Below are 13123 nucleotides of genomic sequence, written 5' to 3' on the forward strand. Positions count from 1 at the left end.
TTACAATGCCTATAAATGCGTTTCATAAAAGAAAGCAAACCAAGAAACCATAGGCTTTGTAAAAGCAATGCTGATCACATGACTGTGTCTATCTGTCATTTGATAAACTGAATTCTTCCCAGGAAGAGAGACATAACCTCAACTGGACTTACTGAGCAGGTGATGGTCAATTACCAAACAGTCACCCTATAATTCATTAACATTAAGTAACATTGACTAAGTACCCCTAATTGCCAGGCACTCTGGTTAGATGCATGGAAAAAATTCCCCCTAAACAAAAAAAAGTTTCTGTCTCTGTCCTGAAAAACCTTAGAACCTAAAACAAATGCCACCATTGAAAACATGAAATGAGTAGGGCTAGGAGGCATGTGGAAAGTGCAAAGTTCTGTTACATGTTTATGTGGTACACTGGACTAAACAGTGCCTTTGGTGTGTGGACATTCACAGTCAGGGGGATTAACACTTCACCAGAATTTAAATCAGGGAAGATGTCTGTGGAAGGCAGAGGACTACAAGGCATCACTAGAGAAATATAATGATGACTACCATCATGGAAAGGCAGGTAACACCACACATTAAGAGAAACAGGAGGAATATTAGCCTTAAAAAAAAAAGTAGAAAGGAGTAGGCTAATTAAAGAGAAGTTAGGTCTACTAGGATGGTGTGGAAAAAGGCTTAGTGACCAGAAAGGAGAAATATATTTAAATTCACACACAATCATGTATATAACATAAAAATATATAGCAAAGAAACAGATGATCTACCAATCCACCTATCCACCTGTCCATCCATCCATTCATCCCTCCATCCATATCACCTAGCTATCTATTTCCCAACTCACCCACCCCTGACTATGATGTTAAGTGAAGTCTACTGTAAGAATTTGATCAAAAGAATGGTGACAGAGGATGCAAAGGCAGATGTGGGTCCTGAGCAGTTGAAGATGACTGTCATAAGCATACCATAATGAAACAGCTTCTTTTGCAACAATTAGTATGTTTACAAAACAAATCATGCTTAGTGAACTTTTTAACCATGTTGGGCAGGAAAAGGGTAACAAGAGCTTTAGTTTATGATATTCTATTATAACAATACCAAGATTGTGACTGCTATAGGTAGAAGTTCTTTATGCTGACATGGTGCGTTAAAACGTTAAAAACAATCCAAGAGGCAATGAGAAACTAAATGTTGAATCTATATTTATTTTCCATATGTTCAATGATTTGGAAAATAGTCAACAAGGCACCAAAAATGGAATTTTGGAAATTATAAATGGGATTCTGGTGAGGCTCTTTCTTTGGCCAAGGATTTCTTAGTATCTATTTTCTTACCACTAATTCAAAATCCTGAAATAGATTCCCATAGATTAATCTAATAGTGCTATGTCAGAGGATAAAATAAAACTGTAAGTCATATAGCACATGGTAATTTTAGCCAGATATTTGATTATAATTTTTCCCTAAAATTCTAGTAAAATTCTTTAGAGAGCTTTTTGTTTTTTAAATGTCAGAATTCATTTTCTTTAAAGACAAAATTCTTTAAAGACAAAAACCAACCAAACAAACTAACCAACAAATTTCCCCAAACACTCTAGGCATGAAAAATGTAACTAAAGAAAACTTATCACCAAATTGAGAATGACTATAAATAATTAGAACCTTATTATTTCATGTGAGCTTTGACTAATTGATGGATAAACACAGAACTGGTTGGATGATCCCTTTCAAAGAGCTATTGGTCATTATTCCTACTCAATCTGAGAACTAGCTACTTACAATAATTATAAGGAATATTTGTCTTATAACTTTATAAGGGTTACTTAACTGTGAAAATGAATAGTGCTAATGGAAAGCATCTATGGAATCATCTTTTTTAGAGATCAGAACACGTAAGATGGATTCTCACAGGTATGAGGAAGTTTTGGTGGAGTATGCTGAAAAGCAGATGGCCAGAGCATGTGAACATCTTTTCCAGAACCATTATTCTGTGACGATCATTCTTCTCTTAGAAAAACAGATTTACACATAACATTGAAATAGAACAAAGAACATTAGTGTCCAAAAATCAGCACTTTGCCCTTCTGTTCACAGCCTAGCATGGCACCTGAAGACTGATTTCCAAAAGTATTATTCACCCCACACCATCCTCTGTCCTTCCCAAAGTATTCTGTTATAAGGTAATGACCAGTAAAGGCTGAAAGATTTAAGATGGCTTACTCACCATACTTTTCCTAAGTTATTTCAGCAATGAGAAAACAAAGGTAAGTTTATTCTGGCCTGAAAAGCATATCATTCAATCATCCAAAACACATCCTTTCAGCAGACTAGTCATTGATTGTGTTTTTGAAGTTATATTTTTAAACCTCAGAGAGTCAAAGGGTGAAACAGAGTAATTTATTTTAGTACCAAGTAATAAAGCATAATTTTCCATTTTATATCAATCATATATTTTGTTAGAAATTGCCAAAGTTTCTTGAAATATATATGCCAAAGTCGTTCAATATTATGGTACATGTTTTACTTCAGTGACTCACCTAAGTATGTTTCAAAACTGCTTTTAGTTCTCAATGATTGGACTTTTTCCTTTCTGAATTCACACTCTTTATATCAACTTTGCATAAGCTGATTTATCATTATTTTATGGAAAATGCTGCAAATACCGTATAGCTCATAAAAAGTCATTCTACTTTAAGTGAAGAGCTTTGATAATTTCCCTATATCCCAAATGATGAGGTCATGGTAGAACTTATAACTATAGCTACTCTAATAATTTCAAACTTTTTAACATGCCTCATGGCCCACTCCTTATTTTTCTTAACAAGAATGCATCCAATTATGGGCCAATTACAGGGGTTTTATGATCAGAGCAGAATTTCTTATATCATAGATCTGTATCCTAGGGCTTCCTAGCTATTTAGCCCACGTTGAGGCAAATTGTGTTTGGTCTGAGAGAGTTGACTTATATAAGATAAACACTTGTTCACTGTCAAGTTTTAAGCCAAAAAAAAAAAATTAATATTCAGGGAAAAAAAATTTAGTCTATGAGAACTACAAATTAGGCAATTCCAGTGGCTGGTGGCAGCCATATTTACCTATGTCACATCGATTCCATTTGACAGTAGTTTTCGAAGAGTAGTCTGAATTCCTGGGTGTATTCAAGACTTTTTCAAGGAGGCTGCAAAGTAAAACTATTTTCATAAGGATAACTAAAGATGTAATTTGCCTTTTTCACTGTGTTGACATAGGCCCTGATAGTGCAAGAACAATGGTGAATAAAGCTGCTGTTGCCTTAACACAATTCAAGGCAATGGCACAAACAAGTCTGTTTTACTTAAGCATGTCATTGAAGAAGCAGTAAAATTTATTAATTTTATTTAAGTTCATCCCCTTGATAGATATCTTTTAATAATCTGTGTAATAAAATGAGAAACACACATGCATACCAAGATACAATAGCTGTCCTGAGGAAAAGTATTTGTATGCTTGAGTTGTGAGCTAAACTAGTTGTCTTTTCATGAAACAGTGAGTTTATTTCAAAGAACAACTGACAGATAAACCACAGTTAATCAGACTTCACTATTTGGCAGACATTTTCTCAAACATGAACCATGTGAACTTGTCACTCAAGGAAAAACAAGTGATAATATTTGTTGCAATGATAAATTTAAGCTTTTAAGGGAACATTAGAATTTTGAAAAAATTGCATTTACAGTCTTAGCTTGACAGCTTCTCATTACTCAAAAATGTCTATGAGATCAATGGTGATATTAACAAATATGATTTTTTAAAATTGTATAATGAATTGTGTCAACATTTAGAAGATCTTCAATTTGGTGAACTTGTATTTCCCAAATCACCAATGCATGATGCTACAAAATCCATTCAAACTGCATGTAATGGAGCATGAAGAAATCATTTATGTGGTTTCATATTCCACATTACAGCAAACCTTTAAGGAACTCCTACTTGTCAAGTTTTGGTATAGTATCAAAGAAGAATATCTACAATAATCTGAAGAAATCATTAAACATTCAACTTTTCCAGCTATATTTCTTTGTGAGGCAGAATTTCTTCATAAACGTCTACCAAAAGAAGATACTGCAACAAATTAAACACTTAAGCAGTTATAAGAATCCAAATATCTTCTACTTAGACATTATAGATTTTTTAAAATGTAATGTTGCTATTCTCACTGATTTTTTTGGGAAAATATAGTTAATTTTCATAAAAATACATTATTTATGTTAACATATATTTGGTTCTTTATTGTTATTTTAAAAGGCTATAATGTAGATTTTAAAACTTTTTTCTCAGTTTTAATTTCTAATACAGTAAACATTGATAGGTATAATCCCAACAAACAAGAGCTCTTTGGTATCCCAACAATTTTTAAGAGTATGAAGGAGTCTTGAGACCAAAGAGTTTGAGAACTGTGGCCTTGAGAGAGTGATCTTTCAATATAGTCTAAACTTGTTTTTTTTGGTCCTTCCAGCAATGTGTCTTTTATGCCCGTTATAATCATTATTAGAGAATGCTTACATAAAGGTTGGAACCTGGATTAATATTACAACATTTGTATAATATTTGGAAAGAAAATAGTTAAAAAAAAAACAAAACCAAGCAGTGCCAATTGCAGCCTGTTTTTTACAGGTCTTTCTCTATAAGTTATTTCTACTAACCGTGCCTTGCTATAGATGTTTATAACAAAACATTAAAGACTGGGTAGAAAGGAGAAAACAAATTACTCTGCAGAGAACCCAGCAACTCTGCTAAAATACTGTCAGTTATTTATCTACTGTCAGCAGATGTTGCACACTATAATCCTTGACAAGCTCAGTTTGAGAAAGAATGAGGAGAGGGGCAAGCATTGCATTTAAGGGCCTGTTCTCATGCACAGACATTTTAACACAGATTTAAAGCCAGAATGTGTCTTCTAGAAAATGTCACTTTTGATTTTGATACATATTCTAGCAAGTAGGCTCTACATTTGGTTGACTTAGTACGAGATATGTTAGAGGCTGACACTATATTTTAGACCATTCATGATCCCAGTGTGGAACTAACACAATGAGGTCAGCATCAATTCATTTTTAGAGTTGGCTACTGCAACTGCATGATTTCATGGGCATATTTTTTTATGATAGAGGAGGGTTTTATTTTTGTTTTGTTAGGCAAGGTAATGACAAGATCTAAGAATCCAATTGCCCTCTCCAGTGTTCCTTTCTCCTTTAGGTTTACATGGGAACAATCATCAATGCCTTCTCTCTGGTAAAGATACATGGCCAAGGTGAAAATGCAACAGACTTCCTGCTTCTAAAGAGCTTCCTGCAGGCTAGTGTAAAGAAAACCCCCCTTTTCAAGCAGGGAGTTAAAGCAGCTCAAAATACTGACAAGAATATGTAAAGTACAAGGATGGGGGAGGCTCAAACTAAGGGGGTTGAACAAGAAACACAACCCTGGTCATTTGTGGTAGAAACCATAGTTTCCTTCTGAATACCATTCATTTTGACTGGTCAATTATACGATTTCCACCCATACGATCAGGGGTCTAAATAAATGTGTGCTTGTAGCTGGGGATGTTTGATGAATGCTGAACCAGAATCTTAATTTTCTAATTCATATTCACCAATTAAAAATAAACTGTATTTTTATGAGCAAATTTACATAAATCAGATGATAAAGCATCTACCACTAAAGGGTAGGAGTTCAGCTCACAACATTTGCATAAATTCTCCTAAAGAAAATATAGGCGTTTTAGATTTTCATTGAAGAGTCTTGCTGCGATGGAACTCTAATGGGCTTAGAACAGTACATTTTGAAGAAACTGATTGCTACCCCTGTAGCTAGTAAATGTCTGCCTAGACCCAGTGGCATTTGAAAAAAGTGTTTTATCATAAAATTATCCCAGCAGAGTCCATTCTGCAAGATAACATCATCATCATCATCATCAGTACTCCATGCAGGACCCAACAGCTCTGGCACAATATTGCCAGTCATTTATCTGTTGTCAGCACAGGTTACACACTGTAATCCTTGACTGCCTCGGAATTAGAATGTCTTTGATGTCCCCACAAGAGTTTTTTGCCCGAAGGCTTTACCAATGCTCGGCGGCTCAGTGTTTATTCCTCGTAATCTTCCTCTCATCTCCAGGCTAGCAGTGACAGATGGTTATGGGCACACAATAGTATTAAGAGTTTGATATTTTTTTTATGCTGTGCTCTCTGTACAACAAATAGCTATCAGATGCGGGCCAGAGAGCTGACATGGCTCGCTTAGGTAATGGCAAACAAACAGCTCGGGTTGATGCTTTCTGTCATTTCCCCTCCTAACCCTGCTTGTTTTCATTGTATACTCTCAAAGGTAAACTATATTAACCTTATAGACTGTTATTAAAAAGATATATCTATATGAGCATAAAGTGCTTTTCTTTTCTCTTTTTCTTACTCTTTTGATTATGAAAGTAATACTCCTGACATATTGAACAAATATCGAATGTCAACATAAATTTTTAGTGTGTGATAATATCCCCCTTCATATAGCTGTGTGTCAGGCGGGAACCTGCGGATGATGCATAGCAGTAAATAACCCAAACAAAATTAGTTCTCTTGTCAGCTTCTACCTTGTATGTCCCCAGGCATCAGTAAAATTGACTGCACGCTAGATTTTCAAAATTAGCCCTAATGTTAGCTATGTGTCTGGCAACCTCCAAGTTTCCAATGTTCTACTATATTACCCGTAAGGATGAATGTGTTACTTTTATATTTTGGCATTTACTCTTGCTGATGCGGCTTTTTTCCCTCTTCTCCAAATTAAAAATAATTTAGCTTTAACAATAATAATGTGCACAAACATAATGCTGCATCTCTTTAAGCAACTAACTTTAGGCAATTAAATTAAATTAAAGCAAAAATATACAAAGGAAGACAGGGAATTATTCAATTTAATATTGTTAATTTTATTAACATAGCTCTGTCTTATTTTGTGCAAAGTATTGAATAACATGGTTTTCACTCTTTCCTCCATATTGCTGTTTTGTAAAAGCAGACTAGAAATTATTTAATTTAACATTTTCATGATAACCTGGAACCAACTTTTAGAACTGATTTTCCTGCAATAAATAGTACTTCAGAGACAACCAAAGGTTAATGGAATAAAAGAAAAAGCTTTTCAGAAGGGAGTAAATGATGACATCTATTTTACCTTGAAACAGGTTAATCTCATCTAGACCCACTGCATTTTAAAATCACATTAAATAATATTGAACTCTGTCACATTCGAAGTAAAATATGATTTAAATATACCTGTTACTACCTTAGAAAGGCTATGCTGGAAGTATGAAGTTGCACAAACAAATTCAAAAACACATTCCACATCAACTTTCAATCCCTACATTTTACGTTCATACATTTAGAATTAAAGATGAAAATCCCTTTAGGTACCAGATGCTGCAGATCAACTGGGAGAGCTTCTAGAGTTTTAATGTGCTGGAAGGCAAATCCTCGGCAAAGGCGCTTTGCCCGGCCGGTGTGGTGCGCTTATTACTTCACCTGCAAACGGTTGCTCTCAGAAAATCGGACCTAATGATCAGCCTAGCATCTCTGCAATAAAGAGACCATAATCTGTGGGGGAAGTGTACTCTAATCAGGCCACATGCAGATTAAACTAACTGGGAGGAATAAAAACTAGATTAAAATGTTCATGCCTAATACCAGAAGATTATCAGGACATTTTACTTCTTTAAATCCTAATTTATAGGAGCCAGGGTTAAGTTTGAGTTTTTATTTGGTGAGATCACATACTGCAGTTGATTTTTCTCTGTTTAGAAAAGACTTGGCTAGAAAGTATTTTGCTTAGCACAATACAGAGGCATCTGAGTGAAGGGAATGGTTTCAAATGTACTGATATACATCTTATGACAAGTAAAATGAAGCCACCCTGTTGAAACTGGTCAAGGTAGTAAATAATGGAAATTATTCTTGCTTTAATGGTAATATTGCTGTATCAGTGTGTATATATGAAATAGTTTTGTGATAACTGTGTGTGTGTGTGCATAAAATGGAATCTGATTCTTATATTTTGAAACTTTCTGAACAAGACTTGATATGCTAGAAGTGCCTACCCACTACTGTTAGTTGAGCAAATCGCTGCAAATAATTACCTGTAATTCAAATTTAATCTAAGCACATGACCATTCATGTGAAGATATTTAGTAGTACCACCTTGGCAGATCATTAGTAATACCACCACATTAAAATAATCTTTTTCTAAAGCAATAAGAAGAGCAAATTATTATGTCAATCAACAGAATATATTTTCTTTTACCAGTTCTACAACTCTTACTAAATTGGCATGCCTTGACTTACCACCTGTGAGGCCAGACAATGTGTAGCAGTCTTTGCTGATTATCAACTCCACCCAAAATGTCACAGGGATCAACAGTCAGATTTTGTTTATTTTCACCATGATGACAGCTTGAATTATCTGACGAGGTGGACTTTTTCAAGTCTGATTCCTGTCTTAATGAGTTACCCACATATTCTTGTCGTGCAGTATCAAGGCCACAGTGTGTATCACACTCTGAATTAACATTCTTCAATAAATCCTCTGAATCTCTCTGCTCTGGCTGAAAAGGAAGGGCCATGGACAGAACCGCACCGCCATTTCCTTTAAGGCCGAGCATCTTCTTTAAATGGGTTGTTTTGTGCTTGGGCATGAATCTGTTACAAAAAAAGAATGCAATATAGTTTTAGTGGAAAAAAATATGTAAAATTTGTCCTTTACCTTCCTGTAAGGACATAATGATTATATATAAAACTGAGAAAAAATAAAGATGTTATACAAAAATTCCAGAAAAAGTGTAAAAAGTAGTAGCCACTAAGAGAAGTTCAAAAGTTTGAAATTGGACTGGGCTGTCTTTGAATAGTTTCCAAAGAGTTTCTATGGCTGTAAAACTTGCACTGCACATACCATAAAACATAAGATTACAGAGATGGTTTATCACTCTTCCCTCACTCATCCTTCTGGATTTCCATTTTGTGTTTTCCAATCACCACATGGCCCAGTGCTTATTTTCAGGCCATACTTGTTCATTAACCTACAAAAATGTTTGAAACTTCCTTGATTAACACTGGTCATTTCTGCTCATGACTGTTCTGTATTCCTGGGCATCTGAATATACTCTGTATTAAATTGACTTGGCTAATGTTTCCTGAAGTATATTTTAATATCTTTTTTATTATCATTTCTCTCCTATCTTTCCATGACACTTTATCACACAGAGTTCAATGTCTGTTACTTATCGATAGAGAATCAAAATAAAATGAAACCTTAAAAAATTATAGCTTAAAACCTGTAAGCCACATAATACAAATAGAGGGGCTATCCTCAAGGAGCTCACCGTCTATTGGAAAGCAAACCATTAGTGCTTAGAGCAGAGTAGGAGACAGACACAAGAACAGCCAACTAACCTACACTGGAACATACTATACATACAATGGCCATTCCAGTTTTTTTTTAATGGAGGGGAAGAGATTAATGCTGACTTGGGGCTCAATAAAGGCTTAAAGAAGGCTTTAGGTAAAGCATTTTGCAAGACAGAGTCAGGGAAGCTCTGGAGTCAGAGAATATGAGATCAAAGGAAAAAGGGGTGAAGAAATACAACTCCTCAGGAAATAATATGCAACCCAAAGAGACTGGGATGCAGGTCTGGATATAAGGTCTAGAGGGGTAGACTGGGCCAGACTACCAAGTCCTTTCTCAGAGTTCCTGAGCCCCATCCAGAAACTTGGCCTCTTTCCTGAATTGTTGTGTAGGGGAAGAAATGGGTTTCAGAGGTAGGTGAAAAAGAAAAACCATGGAAGGAGAGCAGAAGGGAACATCTGGAAGAGTAGAAAGAGAATCCAAGAGAGTAATATCACATTATTGAAATGAATCAAGAACCCTCAAAGAATGTGTAAAATGGGGCATAAGACACTGCAGAGGTGCTACAAAGCAAAAACAAGAAGCTTTTGGCCTTGTCACATCATAGGTCACTGGCTACTCTGACAGGCCACTCTCTGCTCCTGCTGAAAGAGTGGTGTGGGCAGAAATCAGACTGCAGGAGGCTAGGGTTTGTGTATGAAAGAGAGAGGCAGAGAAAAGGAGGTAGAGAGAAGGGAGGGGAAGGCAAGGTTGGACTTTTAAAAATGAGGCACATGGGCACAGTGTTATTCACTTGGGAATACTTGCTAGGGAAGGAAGCAGGATCCTGAAGAAACAGAAAGATCTTATAAGATGGAAGGAGAAAAACATTATAACATGGTGATCATGGTGTAGGGGAAAAGCAAGCAGGGTCTTGTAAAGATAGTGAACCTCGCTTTCTTGCAAAGCTGAGGGAAGAAGAGAGAAATGAAGCTGAAAAAACAAAACAGCTTTAGGTGGCAGGTGTAGAATCTAAGGAGTTGCCTCATTAAAGCACTAGGTCAGTTCATCTATTTCAGTGAGGTGAACAGAGGTGGAGATGGGCTTTCAGAAACTCTCTGAGGCCTCAGGACAGTCACTGTGGAGACAGGGAGAGGGCGTTAAAAAGGGCTGAAAGCAAGGGCTGATAGGCAACACTAAGAAACAATGGAGGAGTCGCAGGAGCTAGAAACAAGGTCTTTGGCTGTAGGACCCTATGTACATTCCAGAACCAGAAAGCTTGTTTTGGGGGCTTCTATGTTTGTTTCATAAAGATCTTTAAATTTCTATTCTAATTTCAAATGCCTTGAGGAAACTCAAACAAATACATAAGAACTCCCCAAGTAATAAACAGATGATTGTATATAGAAACACAAAACACAAAGAATGGTACTAACCCCTTAAATATGCCCTAATAAAATAGTAAATTTAGTCCTTGATTTAAAATGGAAAGAAACCTGGGCATTTACAGACTATAGTTTCAAACTGCATAGGCCCCAAATTACTGTGGGAACCAATCAACTTCTTCTGGAAACAAATTCAAAATACTGAAGAGATTCTAGAAACTAAAACACAACATAAAAAATTGCCATTGATCACCAGAAAAGGTAAAAAAATAGAATGACTATGACACTATCTTCAATTCTCCTAAAGAAATGGAACAAATGGTAAGAGAAGGAACATCTGTACATATCTGGAGAACAATAAAGCAAGTGAAGTAACCTATTTGTTTATGTCAGATAAAGAGTGCCAGGCAAGCTTAATAAGGATTTTAACAGAATCACAAACTTAGCTCATGAAGGATTCACCAGAAAAAAAAAAAAAAGAAAAAAAAAATCAATGGGATTCAAACAACATATCTTCATTTTAGAAAACAGTATCATGACCCATCTTGCTCATAAAATTCATTTATATTGGCCAGCATGTGAGCAAAATTGTAAATTAAAAGAGATGGGAGATTGGCTAAAGGGTTGTAAACAACAGGAATTGGTAACTGACAAGGAATTTAGCTGCGGGCAAGGTGTGAGGCCTGCTTTTATTCAACACCTTCCCTAAATGTTCTCAAGGATGAATAGAATCCCATGTTAAGACAAGTTGCAGATGACTGACTTGATAGGTCGTAGTGAATAGGGACATGGAAAGATGCAGAATATAAATAGGGGCAGCAACCAAAACAGCTTACAAATCTCACAAAATTGAAACAAATCAAAATAAACCTTGAATGGAGGTAGGGCACATAGAAAACACCATTTAGACCATGCTGAATTGCACAAGATGAGCAAGAGCTGATTTGATTCAGCGAACTGATGCCATTTAGTTCTGGATCTTGTTGTATAGGGAAGGAAGACACTAAGTCTGTCAGGATAGAACCCTGTGCAAATGCTGATGTCATCTGGGGCACCTGAGAACTGTATATGTTTGAAAATTAGAGAGTGTTTAGAAGAGCAATAATAATAATTAAGGCAATGGAAGAATTGATTTATGAGGACAGATTAAAGGAGCTAACTATGAATAGCCTGGTTAAGTGACAAACAGAAGGGTACATAATAAGAATCTCTAAGGAAAAAGAATAATTATTTAGCTTGGTACAAGGGGGTATAACCAGGAGTAACGGGATGAAATTAAGAATGGGAAAATTTAAGCTGAATTTAAAAAAAAACTCCCTGACGGTGTAATTTATTAGCTCATGGAATCAATTCCCTATGGAAATGCTACAGCTAGGAAACCTTAATAATAGAACTGGACAAGCTACCAATAAATAATACAGATAACAATCCAGTACTTGAAAGAAGGTAGTTACAAGCTAGGGTTTCCTTGTTTATAGTATCTTTTCATATTTTTCTTATAATCTATTCATTATAGTGATTGTCACCAAAAGAAGTATTTAGGCAATTAGCCAAATCTAACAGGATATATCCTTTAGTTGGGAAAAGTTAAAAACACTTTAGTTTTCATACACTCTGTGGTAAGAATGAAGGCAGAAGCTGAAACACTTTTGTACTACTTTGTTACAATAAAGCTAGTCTTGAATTAGGCTGAACAAATGTATTAATAATACTAAAAACAAAACAAAACCAACCACATCCACCATCCCACACAATCTATTCTGATTCTCTGCGTCATGAAACTCATATTTTCATAGACATGTTTAATATAAACAATTTATTGCTATAATAGAAATCAAAAAAACTTTATTTCAGCTTTTCTAAATGTAGCTCTATGGTCAATTACTTCACATCAATACCAAGATCAAATAGGCATAATACTAACAAGCAGTTTGCTTAATAATAGTCACCACACTAATTAACCCATCCAGAACATTCTTAATCAGACACTATTTATAATGTACAGTTAAGAGAAGCCTGGCAATAAACTGTTCTATGCTAGTAAAAAAAAAAGAAAATAATACCTTACTGATGGGGTGAAACTGGCTTTTCTATAGAACTGGACAGAATGTTTGTGCTGTCCTGGCATTAATTCAATGACGTGACTATGCAAATAGGCACATGTCTGAACACTTCCTTTCTCTTTCCCAGTTCCAACTCTGGTAGAGGTGCTAATGAGAAGAGAAAAGGTCCCGAGGTAAGAAGTGAAAGAGAGAAAAGAAAGGGTCAGAAGAAAAACAGTAATCCACATATGTCAGGTTTCCCATTTAATAATTTCCCCATTTTTCTTAAGTAAATTCT

General features: G+C 35.5%; 1 protein-coding gene across 50 annotated transcripts in view; it reads right to left on the minus strand.

Moving 5' to 3' along the window:
- GTDC1 (glycosyltransferase like domain containing 1) overlaps positions 1 to 13123 on the minus strand; it is a 383038-nt gene that overhangs the window by 51576 nt on the left and 318339 nt on the right. For 29 of the 50 annotated variants that reach the window (XM_055380135.2, XM_055380117.2, XM_055380132.2 and 26 more), the window contains one exon: positions 8363 to 8716. The exons of 8 other annotated variants lie outside the window; for them this stretch is intronic. In XM_055380135.2, coding sequence (XP_055236110.1) covers positions 8363 to 8716 — 354 coding nt within the window. Of the gene's footprint in view, positions 1 to 8362; positions 8717 to 12846; positions 12994 to 13123 lie in introns of all 50 variants that reach the window. 13 more of the 50 variants (XM_055380113.2, XM_055380103.2, XM_055380107.2 and 10 more) reach the window with 1 other exon arrangement.

The sequence above is a fragment of the Gorilla gorilla genome, chromosome 11, assembly GCF_029281585.2.
Source record: "Gorilla gorilla gorilla isolate KB3781 chromosome 11, NHGRI_mGorGor1-v2.1_pri, whole genome shotgun sequence".
NCBI lineage: Eukaryota > Metazoa > Chordata > Mammalia > Primates > Hominidae > Gorilla > Gorilla gorilla.